The sequence below is a fragment of the Pogona vitticeps genome, chromosome 15 (assembly GCF_051106095.1).
Source record: "Pogona vitticeps strain Pit_001003342236 chromosome 15, PviZW2.1, whole genome shotgun sequence".
In the NCBI taxonomy this organism is placed as follows: Eukaryota; Metazoa; Chordata; class Lepidosauria; order Squamata; family Agamidae; genus Pogona; species Pogona vitticeps.
In genome coordinates this window covers 3,183,466-3,205,217 of record NC_135797.1, presented here as the reverse complement: position 1 = coordinate 3,205,217, position 21,752 = coordinate 3,183,466, and the positions used below count along the sequence as shown (strand labels likewise).

At 47.0% G+C, this 21,752-nt stretch overlaps 2 protein-coding genes across 2 annotated transcripts; both read right to left on the bottom strand.

The window, feature by feature from the left end:
* Positions 1–4,108: 4,108 nt before the first annotated feature.
* S100A14 (S100 calcium binding protein A14) lies at positions 4,109–16,451 on the bottom strand. The gene is made up of 4 exons (XM_020810759.3): positions 12,689–16,451; positions 12,218–12,373; positions 8,927–9,073; positions 4,109–8,015 (listed from the first exon to the last, which is right to left on the bottom strand). The coding sequence occupies exons 2-4, from the start codon at positions 12,245–12,247 to the stop codon at positions 7,884–7,886; spliced, it is 309 nt and encodes a 102-aa protein (XP_020666418.2). The 5' UTR covers positions 12,248–12,373; positions 12,689–16,451; the 3' UTR covers positions 4,109–7,883.
* A 123-nt stretch (positions 16,452–16,574) lies between these two features.
* Positions 16,575–20,937, bottom strand: S100A13 (S100 calcium binding protein A13). The gene is made up of 3 exons (XM_020810764.3): positions 20,718–20,937; positions 18,577–18,828; positions 16,575–16,842 (listed from the first exon to the last, which is right to left on the bottom strand). The coding sequence occupies exons 2-3, from the start codon at positions 18,727–18,729 to the stop codon at positions 16,705–16,707; spliced, it is 291 nt and encodes a 96-aa protein (XP_020666423.1). The 5' UTR covers positions 18,730–18,828; positions 20,718–20,937; the 3' UTR covers positions 16,575–16,704.
* Between the last annotated feature and the right edge of the window lie 815 nt (positions 20,938–21,752).

Sequence of the window (21,752 nt, the reverse complement as noted above, 5' to 3'; positions counted from 1 at the left end):
GCTTCGATGACCCTGTCCAACCCTCTCGTCCTCTGTCGTCCCCTCCTCCTCTTGCCTTCACACTTTCCCAACATCAGGGTCTTTTCCAGGAAGTCTTCTCTTCTCATGAGATGGCCAAAGTATTGGAGCCTCAGCTTCAGGATCTGTCCTTCCAGTGAGCACTCAGGGTTGATTTCCTTCAGAACGGATAGGTTTGTTCTCCTTGCAGTCCAGGGGACTCTCAAGAGTCTCCTCTGACACCATATGATGGACCATATCAGGGCAATAATACATACAGGAGTGGTTGGATTGTTTCTCTGTTGCCTTTCCACTGGACTCTCTGATGTTTGGTTTATCTTTGTTGACGTAATCTTGGATCACTTCCGAGAATCACATATAGCAGGCGTTGTGCGTCGTTCCAGACATTCAAGGAGTCTTAAAAGGTATGAAGATAACAGTTTGGTGAAAGTTGGTTGCATCAATTTCAGTAGATTCTCTGGTTTCTGGTGGTGAATTCTCTAGTGTTCGGTTTCCTAAATTCACCATAACGAATGTCATCCTCAGTCAATTCAGAAGTTTTGTTACTTTGCCCCTGATGTATGGCATCCCCAAAATGCTCAGCTCTTCCAAACTTAAGCCTGTGACTTCCTTTAGGCAGCTGATCCATCTCATATTTCGCCTTCCTCTTTTCCTACTGCCTTCTGCCCGCTTTGGTGTGTCTTTGTGTTTATTGAGTCGGATTCCTTCCATCCGCTCCCCGGCTTCCTGGGGCAGCTCACAAAGGCAAACCAGATTTTTTTGAGGCAGAGGTTTTGAACCCCAACGAGAAAGCAAGAGAATCACATTCCATAGCCCTTCCTCCACATTTCAGAGGAGTTGGATAAAACCCCCCTGATGTCATAGCCTCCATGATAACAACGTCTTTGTTCGTGTCTGAAGCAATTGGATGGCGTTTCCAAAATGGAAGGGTCAGCGGGCAGAGGGTGAACCTCCCCATTCTAACTTCCCTTGGGGAGGGCTTGGCCCTGTCTTACAGCTGGAAATTGATATGTTTTGATGATGAAACCCCTGGTGCATCATTTCTGAAAGTCTAAATTTCTGCGGGACTGAAGTTGCGGTTCTTCGGAGCCTTTCTGAAAAATGATACGGAACCCGTTCGTAAACGGAGAGCTTTTGATTCAGATTTGAGTGAAGGGACAGAAGTGGCCTCTTGAAGCCGGAGAGACTTTTTTGAGGGGGGCAGAAACGATGAAAAGTTTATAAGATTTTTTTTATCATAACCTTATTTCAGTGGCTTTCAGTTATGGAGTAGCATTTTTCCCCCCTCCCAGAATGCACACAGGTGTGATCCCAGGGAATTCTGGGTAGGAAAATAGCAGCCATGGAATAATGACTCTGTCATATTTTTTTGGTGATATCTTTCAGAATCCCTTTCGCTTATTTATTTCAGGCTGCTGGTCAGGAGGAAGGAAATTCTTCCCGTTCGCCAGGTATCAGAAGGACTCTCATAATGATTGATTACAATGGTGCCTCGCTAAACGATGTTAATTCGTTCCGTGAAAATCGATGTCTTGCGAAAACATTGTTTTGCGAAATGCGGTTCCCCATTGGAATGCATTGAAATCTATTCAGTGCGTTCCAATGGGAAAATCATCATTTTGCGAAAATCGTTCATAGAAAACATTGTTTTGCGAAGCGTGGTTCCAAATTGGAATGCATTGAAATCTATTCAATGCATTCTAGTGGGGAAAAATCGTAGTCTTGCGAAAATCATCCATAGGAAACCATCGTTTTGCGAAGCACAACAGCGATCGCAAAAACGAATCGTCTAGCAGATTAATTGTCCCGTGAGGCAATCGCCTAGCGAGGCACCACTGTATTGGATGAGGGAAAGGCACACCGCAACTGAGTTGGCCTCGAAAATTTGTCGTTTGAAAAGCTACCAGCATGGATTTTAATCCACATGCGGCAGGATGGACTACTGTCCGCAAAAAAATGTATGCCAAATAAAATTGATGGGCTGGTATTCTGTTGGGAATGACGGCCTGTATGATGGGGATGGCTCAAAGATGTTTGGCTGATCCCACCACCAGCACACGCATGAATCCGTCTCTACGGTTGCCCTGTGCACATGGTCATTAGAGCAGCAAGGTGGCCTCGGTGTTTAATGGACTCTTTTTTTTTACAACGAATCCGCTCTAAACTTCAATGGTGTGAAGATCGACTGGAGGGCAGTCTGGTGCAGTGAGTAGAGTATTTGTTTCTTTTTTAAAGGTGTTGGTTAACTTGTAAATGAAGCACAGTGGGGTGGCCTCAGATGCACCTCTGGATAACAGGGCCAAGAAATAAGAGGAGTATCACGAGGCATTTTTTTTGCCATCGTGATCAAGATGGATGAGCAGCCCGAGGCGCTTGGCATTCCCATCTTTCAGCAATATTCACAGCACGAGCTCTACCTTTGCTATCAGTGACCCATCCGACTGGCACTTCTCCGTGAGAAGGCTTCTCAAGACTTGGCCTCCCCTCACATCCTGTGGCGGGAGGTTCCGCCGCCTTAATTGCCGCCTTGTCCCATCTGCCAGGCATTTCCTACTCGTTAGTCAGGAATGCACCTCCACCTCTCGATAGCCATCCCATCATTCTCCTTGGAAGGTGGAATCTTATTTATTTATTTATTTTGCCGGCAGGAAGGGAGGCAGGGCCAAAAGAAAAACATCAATATAGCTGGGATCCCAACTTATTAGTCAGAGGAGGCTGTTGAAATCGACGGGGGTGTAAGCTGGGTATGATGACTCTCTAAAAAGACATTGATCTGGACACAACCCACATTTCTACACGGCAGGCAAGGTTACGTTGGTTTGGTGGCATTGCATCACGTTCTCTTTACGCAAGAACTGGACTCTTGGGTCTGATCTCTTCTTAGAGATGAGCATGATCTAGACACTCAGATATGTGACTAGAAACTAGGAGAAATCTTGGAATGCCTCGCTCAAGGCTTCTGGCGGACTGTTTCCAACCAGTTAATTATTATTATTTTTTCTTTATCTCGACCAAACCATCGTTTCCCGACCGAACCATCGTTGGGGAAGAGAAGGGAGTGGGTGTGACAAATACAGTACATTGGGTACGTTTGAAGAACCGTCTTCCTGGATCGTGAGGAAGGGCGATTGGCAAACCGAGATGAGATGAAGATGAATCAGCGTAGGCTGCTGACTTGTATATTCCAACGATTTTGGAATTAGCCCTGTTGCCGTCGTCCTTCCAGTGGGTCATCGTTTATCATGGTGACCTCATCATGTTTGTTTGGAGTAGGTCCTGGGGCTGAGATGAGATCATCCATCTGGGATGCCCTTGGGCGTGCCCCCTAAAATTTGCCTCCTGTGCCTCTCTAACCATAGCCTCTCCTTCCTTGAACCTCCTCCTTGGTTTCCTGCGTACTTTGGATCCAACTAAGTTTCTAGTCCCTGGCACCGAAACCTTCCTTAACTTCCTCTCCTTCTCATGTTACTGTTCAAACCTCATTGTATTATCTATCCTTCCCTTATAGAATAATGAAGTTGGAAGGTGCCTATAAGACCATCGAGTCCCACCTTCTGCTCAATATCATCCTTTATTATATTCCTATCTCCCCAATCTAGTGGCTAGCCAGCACTCCAGGCGACTTACACAAACCAAACAGGTAAATAACATCAAATATAATATAAAGATAACAACAATTTTTTTTTAAAAAAAAGCCTGAAACACTTATAACCTTCCAGATGGCAACAACTAAATCAAATAAATTCTATAAAATGGGTTAGGGGAAGCTCTCAAAAACAGGAGGGATGTTCCTGAACGCCAATCTATAAAATGCCATTTTAATCAGCTTCCCTGGAGGCCAAAAGAGAGGGCGGGAAGTTCCATAATGTCGTGGTCACCACCGAGAAAGCCGGTTTCTGGATGTCATTTTTCGAGGCCTCCCTCCGGATAGCCACCCTCAACAAAGAAGCCTGAGATAAACAAGTCATCCAGATAGAAGACCTTAGGGAGAGAAACTCCGATAAACGATCCATTGCTGGCGTGCGTGTGTTATATTTTACTATGTTTTAACAATATTCTTATCTTACCGTCTGCCTAGTTATTTCTTTACGAGTGGAGTTTACAGGCCATTTTCCCGCCCCAAAGAAGATTCAAGGTCACTCATAGATGAGGCTGAACTTTAGGAAATACAAGGGTGCCTCTCGACTTACGAACGTCCAAACATACAATCATTTCGAGTTACGACCAGCTCCGGACGCAAAATTTTGTTTCAACTTGCGACCGGAGCTTCGAGTTACAACCAGAAAAAGGCGGGGAATTCAAATCGCTAGCCGTTGGTAGCGAAGAGGCTGCTTCTTTCTAGCTCTTTCGCCCCGGCGGTTAGAGAGTGTGCATTTGGAGGAGGCTTTGGACTACCTGGTAAGGCACTGCTTTCTACTTTTTAAAAACTGTTCTGGGTGGGTTTTGCAGCGTGGGTTTGGGCTGGGTGGTGGGATTATGTTTCTATGTTGTGATGGGTCTCGCAGGGTTTGCTTGTTTTTTTGGGTTCTCCCCCCCCATTTCTGAAAGGTCTTGCACAGTTTGTTTGCTTTTTGCTTTGCTTTTTCTTTTTTGCATTTCTGAAGGGTCTTGCATGGCTTGTTTGCTTTTTGCTTTGTTCGTTTTGCATTTCCGAAGAGTCTTGCACGTTTGTTTGCTTTTTGCTTTGCTTTTTTAAAAAAACATTTCCGAAGGGTCTTGCATGGCTTGTTTGCTTTTTGCTTTGTTCGTTTTGCATTTCCGAAGGGTCTTGCACAGTTTGTTTGCTTTTCTTCCCCCCCCCCTTTTCAGCTGGAACGGATTAATCATGTTTCCGATGGGTCTTGCAGTGTTTTTTGTTGGTTTGTTTGTTTTTGGTGATTTTTTTTCCTTCAGCCAGAACAGATTAATTGCATTTCAATGCATTCTTATGGGATATGGTGCTTCGACTTACGACCATTTCGAGTTATGACCAGCGTTCCAGAACCAATTAAGTTCGTAAGTCGAGGCATCACAGTAAATGGAGCTTGATCAACAGGAAGCTCTGCCTACCACATACAGATACGTGTGAGGTTCAGAAGTAACTTGCAGCAAAAAAAGAAAAATCAGTTACTTGTGATTAATTCCTTTCCTCAGCAGTTAAGGTATAACTAAGGCATTTTGCCTCTTTTTTGTAGCTTATTTCTAACTTCTAAGTTATTGGAAGCCCCTTATGAGGAGAAAGGCAGTCTATACATCAAATAAATAAATAAATTTTACAGTTACCGGGGTAGCCTTATTAAAGGGGTGGAAGAGGAACTGACCCAGCTTGTGCAATGCCTCACGCTGCTAAATTTAGACTTTAAATAAGTAAATAAATCAGCAAAGTATCAATTTAGTTGTTTTTAGTGATGTTTATTGGGAAGCTTTCATAACCTAAAAATTGACTGCTTTTGAGGTGTGGGGATTGTACTGGTAACTATTTCCTTTTGGAAAATAAGTTTCCGCACGCTGAACACTGGGACATGATGGAGCCATATCATGCTCTTCAGTGGGGCGAAACCCGTGAAATTACTTTTCTCCAAACGGAGGCTGGCAACCAAAGAAGTTTGCGATCCTCTCCGCCGCGAGACCTTCCTCGCCTGTCTAATTAAAATCACGACACACCCCAGTTCTGTAATACCTATTTACCAGTTCCCATGGAGGCTGAAGAAAACACAGCAAACTCCAATGAAGAAATATTCTCTCCCCCCCCCCCCCCAAATTTAACCAGGAAGACGAGCTGACAGATGCGATCTGAAGAATCAAATATTTAAAGTTTAAACGTTGACAGCCTAGGGGTTGCTTCCCGGCTCCCTGAAAGCCCAGGGGGACGATTTTACTTTTTACCTTCGTACGGAGAAAAGCTTTCGCTGTGATTTTAAACTGCTAACGCCACCTCCCAGCCTCTGCCGCCTGAAGCCCCTTGCCGTCCCTCACGGCAAAGACGGGACGTTTTGGGCTAGTCTTTGGCCCTGGATCAATCCATTTCCCCCCAAACTCCTTCCCCCCCATTAAACACACAATGAACAAGGCGAGGCAATGACACTCAATTCAATTTTTCTTTTTTTTATCCCCTCTGTTTTTATTCCATTGATCCATACAAAAACAAACAAACACACCCCACCTCTAAATCATGTTCGGATGAAGATCATCGGATGGGTTTGAGCGAATTCGGCCCCAAGGTTTCCCCCAACGGGATTTATAGAGACCCACGGATGAGCAGGGAGGGACATGATGTTGTGGGGTGGCTAATCCGTGGGGAAGCTAACACCCTGTGCTTAATGACTCAACACCCACCTCTCTTTCTGCTCTCAAAGCCAAGAACGCCGAACAAGATCGAAATTCCAGGTTCTTGACTTCCTTTCTGCAGGAAGAAATGGAGCATGAAGGTCCGATCTTATAGCGACGGATGTCCCGGCCTCTCTGCGGAAAGTCGTGGACACAAAACTCAGCAGTGTCGGTCTCTGACCGCAGGTTGGGAGTTCAAATCCCCGCCTGTGCCTCTCTGACACAGTCTGGACCCGATTTCTAGCCCTTCAGTTTCAAGATTACAGTGGTGCCTCGCTAGACAGTTACCCCGCATGACAGTTTTTTCGCTAGATATTGACTTTTTGCGATCGCTATAGCGATTCGCAAAACAGTGATTCCTACGGGGGAATTTCACCGGACAATGTTTGGTCCCTGCTTCGCAAACCGATTTTCGCTAGACGACATTTGCTTTTCGCTAGACAATGATTTCGCTAGACAGCGATTTCAGTGGAACGGATTATCATCGTCTAGCGAGGCACCACTGTATTATTGTTATTCTACGTGGATCCTCCTGTTTCGACCTCCAGCGAGCCCTGGTGGGTCAAGAGCTAAGGAGAGGGCACTCGATCTTCCATGGATCCACCTGGATCCTTTTGACCGATCCAAGGAGCCTCTCTTCCTAACTGGATTGAATTTGGGCGTATTGACCAAGAAAGGAGGGCTTCCTTCAGCCATTCGAAGTCTGGAGCTGGGAAGGAGATGGTGGGGGGATTTGGGGAGATGAGGTGGAGCCAGAAGGGGTTAAAATCAACAGATTTAGGGGTCTGGGAATGGAACGTGGAGTTTAGGTTTTCAACAGGCATTGTCAGCACCTCGTGAATCAAACGCCTTATTTTTTTTCATCTTTCTAGTTTACCTTGTGAGCTAGAAAGATGGAAAAAAATAGTAACCAGGAGTGGACCCAAAGAAAGAGCAAAAATCGCAAGCAAAGAAATTGCAAATCCTTCCCAAACGAGAGAAACTGAGATTCATCTCACGATTTTCATTAAATATATGTATATTATTATTATTTGACAATTCAAACATCTGGAGAAGAATGGTTTGAGGTTTTGGGGCATCTAGAAAAAGAAGGGAAACACTGCGCCGAGGAGGTTCTGGATCCAGGCCATTGCTGATCTAGAGTAGGAGGGTTGTGGCTATACCCTTTAAAAGGTTTTAGCGTCTAGAAGATTGAGAAATCTAAAAGGAAACCGTTTGCCAAAAGTGGCGCCTTGCTGCTCCAGAAATGATCTGCCAACACCTCTCGGATTTAGGGTTCTAGAGTTGAGTGGTTGGGAACCGGGACTGCAGGGTTCCAGAAAGGCTTGCCATAGTGTTCTAGAGCAAACCTTAGGAGCAGGAGGAAAGGGAACCAGAAATGGAAAGACCCTTGAAGCAATGTAGATCAGCTCTAGATTTCGAGATTTCCAGGGCTGGAGGAAACGGGAGAAGAATCTTCACAATATTAACACTGTATTGAAAATACATTGGCATCATGGTTGACAGTCTCTTTTCTTGGTTTGTAAAGGCCTGGCGGTTCTGATCTTCCCTGGCGTTCGTTACTTCTTGCCTCCAGGGACCCGACAGCCCTTGGCCGCGTCTCCCATGATATCCCAGTATTCCCCGAACTGTAATTTGGCCTCGTCGTTATCCCCGAGGCACTCGATTTTCTCCTCCAACATCACGGCGCCCTATGTGGAGGAAACAGAGTGGTCCATAAGTGACAGAAGGAAACAAAAAAACGTTTGAGAGCCGAGAAGCTTTGATTCATTGGCTGCGGAGACCGGCGAACACGCTCCAGCTTTTGTTACGAACTTTGAAGGAGTGATGCAAAGCAGGATTCAGCACTTCTGAGGGTGCCGGTAAGTTTTGGACTTAAAACCACCCCACAGAATTGGAATCATGCCTGTCCCCCCGTCTTCTGCCTCGCAGAAGTGCCTTCATAAACTACAAAGAAGCTACCGGAGATAGCATTTGTTTGTTTGTTTGAAAGCCTTCCCAGAAAAGATAGTTCTGAAGCCTCAACCCTCCATATCTCTCAGATTCCACAACTCGGGCGTGACCAAGTTTGGAGCTGAACTTCAAAACATCTGGAGGGCCAGATGTTTGAAAAAACCGCTGGATCAAGGCCTCTTTCATTGTTTGCTCGGGGGCAAACTCCGAATTCTCTTTTCCATGCCACGAGCACCCAACGCGCCATGTTGGGACTCTGAAGGACCAACTCGAGAGTCGTCAAGTTCGGAGAAAAATGGGGCTACCCTCCAAAGAGGGAAGTCACTTAAGAGTCCTACACTTTTGATCCCCATCTTTAAAATCTAGGGTAGCGGCGGAGGATTTTTTGGGGTCTTCGGCTGGTTTGGGCCACATCTCCTATAAGTTCTTGGCAGCCTGGCCCAGAATTAGAGATGATGGAGTTGACCCAACCCAACTAGAGACGTCAAGATGGCCTCTTTCTGGTTGAAAGGAAAACATGTGGGGTCTTTCTTCTGCTGATTTTTTTTGACTTGGATGAGAAGCTGATCTGCCTTCCAGCATCATCCTTGCAGCATCATCCTTGGGTGGGATCCCCCCCACACCATCATGCTGTCATCCTTCTTCTTACCTTTGCTAAATGCGGCAGCCGCTGGCCCACCAGGTCTTTTAGCTCCCCAGGGGTAAGGCACTCCTTCCGGCCCTTCATGGCGTAGCAGTGGAAGTTGTTGATGAGGATTTCGATGGACCGCTCCACATTGGTCAGCTCTTGGCTTTCCTGCAGCCCAAGGAAAGCCCAGGAGAAAGAGAGAGAGAGAGGAGGAGAAAAAAGGTGGAGAAGGGAATGAGATGTGAGGCATCAACGAGGAGCGCAAGATCTCAAAAAGCCGTTCAACCAGCCCTACTCCCTCCTACACTATCACACCCTCCCTGAAACTCTGGCGACCAACCTTAGAAACACCTAGGATTGCATTCCAGCTCATGATGAGCCATCTCGAGATGATATCCTTTTGACTCAAGATCCGTTCTCAGCTCTAAGCAAGATAGGCTCAAAACACTCCGCTTCCACACCAGATTATTTAACCGGTTTGTGAAGACCATCCTCTTCCTCCTCATCCTTTCTTGAAAGGTCTGTCTGGATCAGCTCTGAACTTCTTCCAGAACCTCTTTGATGTCCACCTCCTTCTCTAGGTCCCTATCACTCTACGATGGAGGGATCCCTTCTGAGTAAGCTGTCTTCCAATACGTTAGAAGCCCCCAAGTGTGGTTCCTCTATGGTTTGGTCAACTTCTAAATCATTTTTAGACTCATTTTGACTTCGGAAGCTTCATTCCATGCCTGATCGTGTCCCGAGGAGAGAGCCTTTGACATTTCTTTCCAAATAAAAACACCGATCGGTGCTCTAGTCATCTCTGCCAACCAGCCCGAACGATGGCAAGGATCCTGCCCCCTCAATCCGGGGGCTAGCCGATGATGGCCGTTGTTGTACAAAGTGAGCAGAAAAGGGGCTAAGTCGGACTAGATAAGAGTCTGATCCAGCAAAAGGGAGATGAGGAGCCTGTGCATCTCCCTGCATGGGCCATGTTTGAGGATGATGGGGGTTGTAGCCCAGTCAAGTCCTGAAGGCAGTAAGAGAATCAAAAGAGGATGATAAGCCCCAGAGAGCTATCTTCAAAGATGGATTCTGGAAATCCACATAGGTTTCTTATGTCTTGTCTGCTGTTTCATCTCCAAAGAAGTTATCAGAATTCCTTGCACTCTAAAGCAGATGATAACACAGTGGCTATTAAACCTACTGCCTTGATTCAAAATTCGTATTTTGTTTTTTTACATTCAAAATATAAAAATCAAGGAAGGAACGCTGAAATCCTTGATGGTGATGAAATACAAATGGACAGCGTTGTCTTCAAAAGATCTGACGAGCACTGACACCCAGTATTTTTTGATTCCTTAGTTGAAAGTATGTCCATTCTATTCTACAGGATTTTTCAGTTTGTAAAAGGAATGGCAGTCTTTAAAAAAAAAAAAAATTAAAAACTCTTCTAAAGCTGTTAGGGTTATTCCTGTAGATGAAATCCCATTGATTTCCCCGAAGCTGGCAGAGAGATCACCAAGCATAGGAGTCGGTTGGGCACTGGAACGGCAAAACCAGAACATGAAAATGTTTTCTTAAAAAAACCCAAAGAGACCATATCGCAAACATGGCGATTTCCATATTTGAATGGGAAGCTGGTTTCTGCAAAATTCTGTATTTAGTTGAGATCCATCCGTCTGTCTGTCTTTTCTAGCTACGCTCAGTGAGTTTAAGCGCAACTCTTCAATCGCCAAGTCCAAAATGGGGCTAACTTGGATACAGGACAAATTTTCTGGGACTGCGGAGAAATTCAATCCATGCAGCGCTTCCGAACGTACAGTTTATGCTTCTCTGTATGTACAAAAGAAGATCTAGCAAACGGCCGGGAGAATGTTGCTGAAGCAGCTTGCTTCCTTTCAAAAATAGTCTTAATTTGACATTTTGATCTGGTTTTGATTTTACCTATATTTCATAAAGGTCCATACTGCTAAATTATGCAATGCTCTGTTATGTAGACAGAAAGATCTACGACCAGAAGGGACAACCTGTTTGAAAATCAAGGGAACACAGGTGGCTGGTTGTTCACCTGGGGGAACTTTATTCCACCTGGTCCGTTCAACCTGATATATTTAAAATTTGCTCGAGGACCACCTACAGCGTCTGTGACAGAAGCAGCTTCGCTCATATTATCTGGGACCCCTTGTGTGTGTTCTACACAGCTGGGGTGGGACGGGACCTGAATGGTGGACCATCTGGGAAGCATGGCAGTTGTAGTACAAGCCCCCTCTGTGTCTTCAATCTGGGCCCTCTTGTTTCCCCTGATCATTGGCTGTCCTCCGAAGCCAAGAGCATCACACTTGACGGCGAAGATCCTCCGACAACACCCTCATCTTGGCAACCTTCTCAGCTTCATCTTGGCCCGGATCCCCACCCACCCTCCACTCTACACCACACGTAAACCGCTCCCGCGGGGCTTATTGCTAGCTCAAGCAGGTCGGTGCCTTGGTGGCAGGAAGCCCTTCCAAAGGCGCCAATAACATTATTAAGGCGCGAGTCAAACGTTTAGATAGCCTGTATGCGAGGCTTCTGGAGGACTAGGAAGAACTGGTTTGGTCTGGCAGACTGGTTTCTGGCGTTTCGTCAGGGGAAGCCGGTTGCTCAAGGCCAGCCATCTGCCGGCGGCGCGCTGGAATTTTAAGCAGGAGTAAATTTTGGAAGGACCGATGTCATCTTCCGAGCCCCCGATAGCAACCATGAAAACAGAGTCACTCCGGAGAGCCGGTCTTTTGTAAATCAAACGGCTCCTAATTGCCCACTCAAGACCCAACCGCCCTCCAATCCTAGGTATTATCACAGGGATCGCTTGAGACTGCAGGTTGTCCCGTTTTAATCCCGGCTGCGGCGAGGGTCGCAGCCGAGTTTGGGAGAAACGACGAAGGCCCAAGGTGGAAGATGATGCTGGACCCACCCGGCCTCCTTAGAAGCGCTCGCCCTTTGACCCTTTGAACGCTGTCTCTGCTCCACCATCAGCCGCAAGGGAGAAAAGACCTGGAATTGTTCAAAAACATCCAGTGTCCGATGCCACAAAAAGACCGAGCCATTTTGAGGGAGGGGGGTGCGTGCGATCACCCAGCCCCTCTCAAACATGGAGTGGGTTCTCTTAAATACACAGAAAACCATCACCACTGTTAAGATGTTGAGTCCTCGGGCAAGCCCAAAGCAGCATCCTCAACCCACTCCTCCCTATAGCTATAGGCATCATCCCTCTGTTCCAGGATGGCTTACTCCTGCATCTCTCTCTCTCTCTCTCTCCCTTCCCCAGAAAATCGGAAGATCTGTTCAAATGACCTTTCTCCTCTTGCAGCATCTGCACCCCATTTCCCTCGGTGCGACTGGATCCTATACGCTGGCAGAATTTCCTCTCGAAGTCCCACGGCTTGGTCCCTCGAGGTCCACTCGAGACGTTCCCACGGGCCGACTCAGAAGCTGGCAACGGTGTCGATCCTAAGGCAAGCAAGAGAGAAGAGAAACGGACCGGTTTTAGATCCGAAACCCACTTCTGAATCCTTGGAGTTTTCTGTCTTTCTCTCGCCCACACGCCTTCCTCGGCTCCGGCTGGGAGTTTCGGAGAGCGAACATGTGGAATTTGCCCGAACTTGTCCAAGTAATGGAGCTGGAGAAGAACAGGGTGGGGCCGGCGCCCCGGAAGGATCTCACGAAAACTCCATGTCCCACATGCCCCACCACTGTCGACAAGGACCCCCGCCGCCCGCCCGTGGAGGCCACGGATCGTGCCCTGAAAGGGGAAAGCCAACTTACCTGCAAGGTGGAATCCGGTGTGCTGATGAGCGCCGTGTTTCCTGCCCCTGTTTTATATCCCAAGGAGGTGTGTGTGTGTGTGAGACACTTGTGGGAGATACCAAAGAGGGTTGCGACGGTGGCGCAAGGTGTCTCCTTGCGTCGCTTGGCGCCCGGCCAACCCGGCGCGCTCCAGCACCGCCCTTTCCTTCGTTTTTAAAGTCCTGAAGGATGAGCCACGAGAAAGGCTGGCGCCGAAGCCATTCCTTCCACAGAGTCCGGGCTCTTACGGGTCAAGAGTTCCTTATCCCATGCTCCACAGACAGGGAGCACGGCTCCGTCGTCCTGCCCTGAGGAGTGGGCCGCGGCTTTGTGCAGTGGCTAGAGCCAGGCGCCCCTGAGCTGAGCATGGAGGAAATGGGGTAGCCCCTCATGGTTTTACCCCCCTTAGTATTATTTTGGATTTTGGGGGGGTCGGTTGGACCCTATGGCCTTATGGGGACCCACTTCCAACCCCATTATTCTATAATTGTTTCTTTAAAGTGTGTTTATGGCACATTTTGAGAATCAGGCGCACGAAGCCTGATCTTGCGAGGCTGGACAACTTTTGTGAAAGTTTTGTGTGGATAAAGGAGTCAGTGCTTCGGTGCCTGGGGGTTCTGTCTCTCTCTCACACACACACACGGTGCTTGAGATCCGGGCTTATGCTGGCCCGGGCACCCCGCCTGTTGCCATGGCCACCCCGTAACAGCAGCCACACCTCTGCGGCCCGCATTCCAGAACGCATTCCTCCCTGCTCCCAAAATCGGCCTCCTCCTGTCCTTGAGATGCTCCATTTCCGGCTGCGAAGGGAGAGAGACAAGGCTGTCATTCCTGGGCCAGGTGCTGACCTAAAGCTCCCTGTGGCTCGTTGCTACTGGTCATACTGGTCCTGTTACGAGCGCCTCCTCCTCCTCAGAGGTAGCGACAACTTTACGACTCACACGAGGCGTGTTCGGTTCCAAGCCACCTGTCTAAAGGCGGTGGGGAACGCTCTTAAGGAACAGCCCGAATATGACAGGGAGTGAAATAATGCTGGTGTCGACTCAAATGCATTGGGATAAATCACTGGGAATTAAGAAGTGCGTTCTTGCAGTCAATATAGAGGCCTTTCTAGCTGCTACTCAAATGGACTCGTGCAAAGATGCAGACATGAAAATCCTCAAACGTCAAAGAAGTGAACGTAGAACTAGGCTAGCTAAAGGATCTTCTGTTTAACTAATAATATTATAATATCTTAGAGGTCCAGAGCTAGAGGGGAGCCTATAAATCATCAAGTCTAATGTACTTGTTCTACATGTATTTTCCCACACCGGCCGCACAATCTTCCAGCTTCCTTGCATAGCTCAATATCTTTCCCCATAACTGGACGTGCTTTTTGGTGTCTCTCGAAAGTGTGGTGTTTTTTTGGGGGGGAGGTCTGTCTGTTTATGAAGTTTAGCGCTTAAAAATACAGTGGCAACATGATTTGGATAAAGAAGTAATAGGAGAAGAATGGGATAAAATGTGGGACCAAAGAATTATGAAGAACATGTCTGTAAGGATAAAGGAAAAATGTCATAAGGTAACATGGAGGTGGTATTTAACACCGGTAAAACTGAATATAATAAATAAAAATTTATCATCAGTATGCTGGAGGTGCAAAAAAGAGAAGGGGACATATATACATATGTGGTGGTTATGTGAAGTAAGAAAGCAAGAACGGAAGCAAATTTTGAAAGAAATAAGGGAAATAACTGGATTAAATATTCTAATGTCCCCGTCAATGGCTTTATTGAATTTGGTCAAGAAGGATCAATTGTTGAAAGAAAATAAGGACTTAATAGTAATAATGGTTACGGCAGCAAGGTTAATTCTTGCAAGAAGCTGGAAAAAAGGATAACCAACTCAATTTAGAGGAATGGAGAACTATGGGATATGGCAATTAATGATAAACTGACATGTGATGTGAAAATAAGAGGCCTCTCAAAAAATAATGATTTTAAGAAAATATGGAGTGTATTCTTGGAATATGTATTTTGGAGAGGGAAGGGGTCTACACCGAGGGAAGAAACAATTAAATTTTGGAGAGAAAATGGACTGAATGAATTTTAAAAATATTATTAATGCTAGCCGTGAGGGTGATGGTGACACTGGTGTATTATGTAATTGTATTTTATTGTGGTGTTAGGTTTATGTTGCTTAGGTCAGATGTTTGTTTAATAAAATTATATAAAAAAAGAAGTTTAGCGCTATTGTGCTTGTCAACAGCTTGAGCGCTGTGCCACTTTCTACGGAAGCTAAAGCACCAATGCCCACAGTTTTCCGTTTCTCGCCAAACAAGCAAAAGAGAAGCTCCGGCAGGGAAGCGGATTTCCAAAAAATCAAAGCCGAATTTAAATGTTTAAAAATCAGATTCAAATGAAATGAAAATTAAATTTAAACACTTGAGAAAAAGAGATTTTCTAAGAGAAGGAGCTTTTTTTGAGAAGAGACGTGGCGTTTCGACGGGATTTTAGGATGCCAGTTCTTGATATACTCCATGTTCCTTTCTGACGAAGCGAGAGAAAAGGGGACAGAAATATATGTGTTTATTTTGTATCTTTTTGTAAGCCACCTTTCTGGGGAACCCCAGGCAGTTCACGACGAATCTTGTCTTGGTCTGGAGGAAGCCCAAGTTATTTCACCATCCGAGGCACGATATCTTACAAATGTGTCACTGCTTTCTGACTGTATGTGTGTCATTAAATAAGCAATCTGTTGTTGGCTTTCTTCAGCGCACTCGAATTTGTCACGTAGGGGGGAATGCCTCACTCTCCCTAACGAGGAGGCCGGCCACACTAGGGGGGAAATTGTCATTTGCCCCTTCCCGAATTAAAATCGTTCACATTTCAGTGGTTTGCTGCCCCGAAATGTGGAGAAAATTGGGGACATCGGGTCGATGCTTCAGAAAGAAACAGAAATGGAAATATGAAGGGGGAAAAAAATGGATAAAAGTAGGTGGACTTTCCAGCACCTTGGAGAGCTCAACGGGAGGGAAGGAAGAGGAGCATAGACCAGTGGTTTCTCAACTTTGGGTCCCCACGGGGGTCTTGGACTACAACTCCCAGAAGCCTTCACCATGAGCCAGGGTTTCTGGGAGTTGTTGTCCAAGAACTTCTAGGTTGCCCAAGGATGGGAACCACTAGCCATTGTCCGGGAGCAGGAGGGAGAAGCCAGTTTGTTCAGGACCATGGAGAGCTCCCAAAGGCTGCTGCGAGACCTCATTGGTGCAAAGGTGCTCCCCCCCTCCTGCGGTCTGGGCCAATCAAATAGTCGGTGGCTCACAAGCCCCTCCCCCTATTTCTCGTGTTGGTTCAGAGTAGAGTTGCCTCTTAGGGGAGATGATGGAGGGCTCATCATCATCTTTCATGTGGAGGAGAGGAACCCACAGATGGAAAGGGGGCAGCAAAGAAGCCGGCCATACTAGAGCCGATGGCGGGTGGGGGTGGGATGGTTTAGTGGGGATCCAGGTTCGCGACCCTAAAGAGCCATGAAACTCTCCTGGTCTGGCCCGCCTCACAGGGTCGTCATGTGAGGACAAAAGGGCAGGCAGATGGAAAGCTGTATATCCCACCTTAGACTCCTCGGGAGAAAAGCAAGTGATAAATATAAGAAGGGAATGATTTGAATTTTATGGGTTTATCTAGTTATCGGTTTTGAGAATGGGCTGGAGTGCTCAGGGGTTTCGGTCTCCGGCTGCGGAGGCCGAGGTTGGGAGATCGGTTTTCCCCACTGAGCATCCTTGACCGGGGTTGGACTGGATGATCTATAGGGTCCCTTCTAGCTCTGCCGTTCTAAGAGGGTTACTTCTCTCCTGCCTAGCAAACACATAACAAGAAACTCTCCCTCGGAGAAAAATTATTTTAATTTGAAATTTGCGACCTGAGGACAGATTGATTTCTCCTTCATCATCCTCTGTGGCTCCCGGTCCATGCCCTTCTCTCCCTCCACCAAACCCTCCCTCACCCCTATGCCGGTCACTTCTTTTTCCCGACCTTCTCCCTCTTGATTTCTTTGGCCAGTTCCCCGATGAGCCTCCAGTACTCTCCGAATTTCAGCTCCTGGTCGTTGTTGACGTCCAGGCTCCGCATCTTCTCGTCTAGATCCCCGACGTCCTGGAGGAAAAAAAGGGGGCAGAGATGAGAGGATCAGTTAGAGGGGATCGAGAGAAGAAGGGTGGCCACGAACCTCCTTGGACAGGAGCAATCTAGCTTTTTTGGTACTGGCATAAAGGGCTGAGAGGACTGCTTCCACGTACGGGCTGGTGAGAAAAATAATAATGGGACTTGGAAGGATGTTTTTTCCTGCCATCCGGTAGTCTCGTATCCATCCGAAAAATGAGGCAGTTAAATAGGAGTGTCGGAATGGAAGGTTTGTGCCGATCTAGAGCAAAGATTTAGAACATCAACCCTAACATGCATCAAAACCTAAAATATTTGGAAATTCTTTATCAGGGAAAATAGACAAGCTGAGGGGCTGGAATGGAGGGATACATGGTAGAGATTTATGAAGCTGAAATTATAAGTTTGGAATTGCATTAAAATTGTGCTGCCAGCTAGCCGGTCAGGCCCTGCTTGGGCATCCTCCGTTCTTTTGCACGCCAATCTGGTTTTTCTTTATTATTTTATATTTTTTGTTTTATTTATAGGCCGCCTATCTCCCGGTCAGGGGACCCAAGGCGCCTCAGAAGATTCAAAAGAACGGAATTAAAAGCATCATAAGCTAAACCTTAAAAAGCAATGAAACTACATTTGAATTGGACGAAAACTGAGTAATCAGAAGTAAACAAATGTTAAAAACTATATTTACTCAGCCTTTTTTCTTTCTCCCTTTCAGGAATCAGTTGGCACTCTCTGGTTGCTGAGCAGACTTAGATCTTATGAGGCTATATTATCTGAGGTTTGCTTTTCTTAAAAATAGAGAGAGAAGGTGCGTCATTTTAAAATTATTATTATGTTTGCAAACCTTGCAAACGTTGGCGTGTATCCCTTCTATTTGAGCCCGGGGTGGCAGTATGTTGAGGACCGGGGGAGTAGGACAGAGAGCGGACCTCCCCCGGCCTTTCGGATCCAGCAGACTACAAAGCCCATCACGCCCAGCTGGCGCCTGTTGGGGGTGATGGGGCTTGTAGTCCAAAGGGCCTGGAAGCTGGGGGAACCCTGAAATATAAGGGGGGTGGAATAAGAACAAAGATAGGAATAATATCATCATCATCTTAGAACCCAGTAGGGACCTTATAGATCATCATGTCCAGACCCTGTCAAGGAAGGCTGTTTCGGAGAAAGTACAGTCTAATTCCCTTCTGCCATTTGCTGTTGCCAGAAAGGAAGGAAGGAAGGATTTTCTAAGGAGTCAGCCCGGGAGAAATATCCCTGCTCCCTTTCATCCTGAGAGGCTAGATTTCATAGCGAGGGGATTTTGAGGGCCAGGGAGAAGGTTCCGTCATAGACGTCGCCTCCTTTCCCGTTGGAAATGGTTCTGTTGGCGTCAAGCGGCTTCTGCCTTATGGGGATCTTATTTTGTGATGTTATTTTGGCCGCTCTTCCTGACAGTGGTGGGGTTGGGATCAGAAAACCGGCCTCGGAGGTCCTTCTCTAGAAGAGAAGGCTGGATCTCTTACTGGACTACAAAACCCAGCACCCCTTCGGAAGGAGCCATGGTGGTCTGACTACAGCTCCCATGAGGAAGAGTTTCCCCCATAAGCTCCCGAGGAAAGGCCTCGACGGACAGCGCCTGGCCAAAGGGGTTGGGACTGGGGCTGATAGGCTTTGTAGTCCGGCCCGAGGAAGAAAGGCTAGGTCAACGTTCTCTTGAGTTGACGTCTCTTTAGGCCCCGTCGGCTTGCCCACCTTCATGAGGTTCGGCAGCTGCAACGTCACAAGCTCCTTGAATTCGCCGGTCGTCAGGGTCCCCTTTTTCCCCTCGCGGGCGGCGTACGTGAAGAAGATCTGGACGATTTTCTCAATGGCCGTCTCCAGCTCGGTCAGCTCCACGGTAGCCATGTTGCGTTGCGTGCGGGGTGGGTTTTATTTTTTTTACACCCCTTCTTCTCCTTTCAAGTCTGCCAAGCCTGAGGCGTCTCCTGAGGCGTCAGATGGGTGCTAAGGACAGAAAAAGAGAGGAGAGGTGAAACCTATCAGAATAGCGTCCAGGACAGTTCCTCGTTTTTTGGACTCCGACTCCCAGAATCCCCGATCCAGCCTGGCCAAGCTCTGAAACAGGAAGAAGCAAGAGGCAAATGAAGCATTGAGAGGCATGTATTTCTCTATTTAAAATTACTTTACCTTGCGGCAGAAGGCGTCCGCTTACAAGCCAGAGCTCAAAAAGTTACTTCGACAAGTAATTAGTTACCGTCGTTATTGCCGTCGCCCCCACTCCCAAAATAGCTAGCTAATAGATAATGCTTCTTTGCCATTTAATTAAGCTGTTCTAAAAATGGTCTCAAAAGTTACAGTTATGTTGGGAAAGAGGAGAAATTTATGTCTCAAGTTACAGTTGTAAGGTGATGCGCTTATAGTTTTGTTATTGGAGAGAAAAGGCATTATTGATGAGTAACTAGTTAGCTATATTGAACTTGCAAGTAATTAATTCCTTTTTGCGCCAAGGCTGTGATCCATGTATCGGTAAATATAATGTTCGAAAACATATCTTATTTATGGGCACTGCTTCCGTTATTTAGTGCCTCCGTTAGGCAGAAATTTGGCCCCAAAACATTGACATTTGGAGAAATTAAAAATGAGAATGCATCTCGGGGCATTTTTTTCAAAACCAGGTTGCAACCTGCGTGGAAACAGGGCGTGAAAAACTTCAATTATGACACAGGGGGAAAAAAGTAACTCAGAAATGGGCAGAACTGGTCTGTTCTTGATCTGCCCTCTTCGGAGAGGACCGTCCGTGACGTTAGACGAGCCTCTTGGTTCAGTGGCAGTCTACCTCTGAGAAGGAGCTCTTCAGAACATGGCCAAAAAGAAGCAGGGATGGTCTGAAGCAGTGGCTGGGTAACCTTCCAGGCAGATCTTGTGAGTCACGTCAGAGAGGAAAAAAATCCCGCCTGACGTCTTCAAATAGTTTGTCTTAATTGGAGGGTTTCAATAGTTTTACTGTTTTTGCTGGTACCTGTTTGCCAAGTCCGGCAGGGTGTTGGTTTTTTATTTTTTTAGGGGGGAAGAAGGATGGAAATGGACGGAAGGGTTCCAACAGGGGGAAAAAGACACATATAGGTCAGCAAAACCCTACGACTTTCTTCTCCCCCCTCTAAGAGCTAAATTCTGACTGCATGCATTTCAGTAAGAGCGCTTCCCCCCCCATGGCCAGCTTCCCCCCCCCAGTTTTTATCTGTGCCAACACAGATAAAAACTTCTCTCTCGTCCGCCGTGCCACGCTAAGCTAACGGTCCCTGTCCGCGTTCCCTCGCTTCTCTGTTCAGCGTCGACCTGAAAAGGTAGACCAAGCAGAGAGAAAAGAGGAGAAAAAAGGATTGAAAAAAGAAAAAGGGGTTTCAGGGGTACGTGCAGGATTAGACCCCCCCCAGAACCCCAAAACACCAGCCCCTGTGTCCCATCCATTACACCACAAGAGAGAGAGTTGGTTGGATAGCAAGGTTTCCATCTGATAATACTAGATAACTTGATGGTTCTTTCCTAAGCTTGGTGACTCAGAAATAAATACCTCTTTAATTCAGGGCTCTGCTCTGCAAAAAAAATTAAGCAGTGCTCGTTATGGGTTAAATTGCAACGGTCTTCACACTCCTTCTGGATGAAATCCACCCAGTATTTATAGATAAGACCCCTTTCCCCCCTTCCCAAAGATTTCCTGGCTCTGAAGAATTCAGATTTTTACCTGGCTGCTTATTTCCTTGATCCCTTTTTTCACCCTCCCTGAAAACAGTGGAGGGGGGAAAAAAAAACACCCAGTTTTTCACCCCCTCTGGCAGAATCCAGTGGTGGCGCACATCTGGCAGCAAGCCCCCCCCCGCCCACCAGCCACTTACCCCCGCCGTGGTCTCCCTGCAGAGAAAACTGGCCGGCTAGAAGCGTGGAGGGGCTTTTTATACCACTCTTAGGTTGCCAGGATCTGTGGCACAAAGGGGGGGGGGGGTTGGATCCGTGCTCCACGAGCGGAGACAGCATTAACGGTGTTTGGTTTCTTTTTCCAGAGGCGAACACCGCCCACACCCATCTCGCAGGCTCATCCCACATCCCCACAACCTCTGCCCAGCCTGCAGGACTATTCCCCCCCCCCCTCTGGTGGCTCGCCCTGTTCAAAAAAAAAATTGCAATATTTTTCCAGCCCTTTGACCAGCTGCTTTTTCCACAAGCACCGTTTTTATTTTTAATTATTTTTTTTATTTTTTGCAAGGTGGAAGGAATCCGGCCCACATGGGCAGAAAGCCAAACACAGCTGGGTGGGTGTTGGGGGGGGGCGCAAGAAGACAAGGCGGACGTTTGTGCCGGGGGAAAACTTTTGCTCCGAGAGTTTTGCCATGAGTTGACAAGATGGGAGCCCTCCAGGAAAATCCGTTTCGCCGGGAGAGGGCGGGATCTGGCCCAAACATTGAGGAAAAAAACAACAATCCATGACTAGTCACTTTTCAGATTGGTAAACAGGGAGAGGGAGGGGGAGAGAGAGAAAGAAGAAAAACCACATTTCTTCGATTTTTATTATCTTTGTTGCAAAACTAAACAGGTTGTCTCACTGTGCTTTTCATCCCAGTGAGCTTAGTTTTGGAGTAGGTCAGCCAGAAAAGAGCGTGTTGCGTTGGTAACAACCAGAAATCTGGAAGTTGTGAGTTACAGCAATGGCGTTACCAAACAAATCCCTATTCTTTCTTTCTTTCTTGAGAAAAGAGGTGCCCAGGAATTTTAACAAGCTTTGTTGTTGGGGTTTGACCCCACGGTAACGGAAAGGGTGGGAGTCACGATAGAGAACCGCAGCTCATCAATGGCGTTGAGGGTTTGCGTGGCGGGTGGTGTGCCCAGCCTCGTGTCTAGCAGTGACCGGGCACAGAACCAGTAACTCATGCATG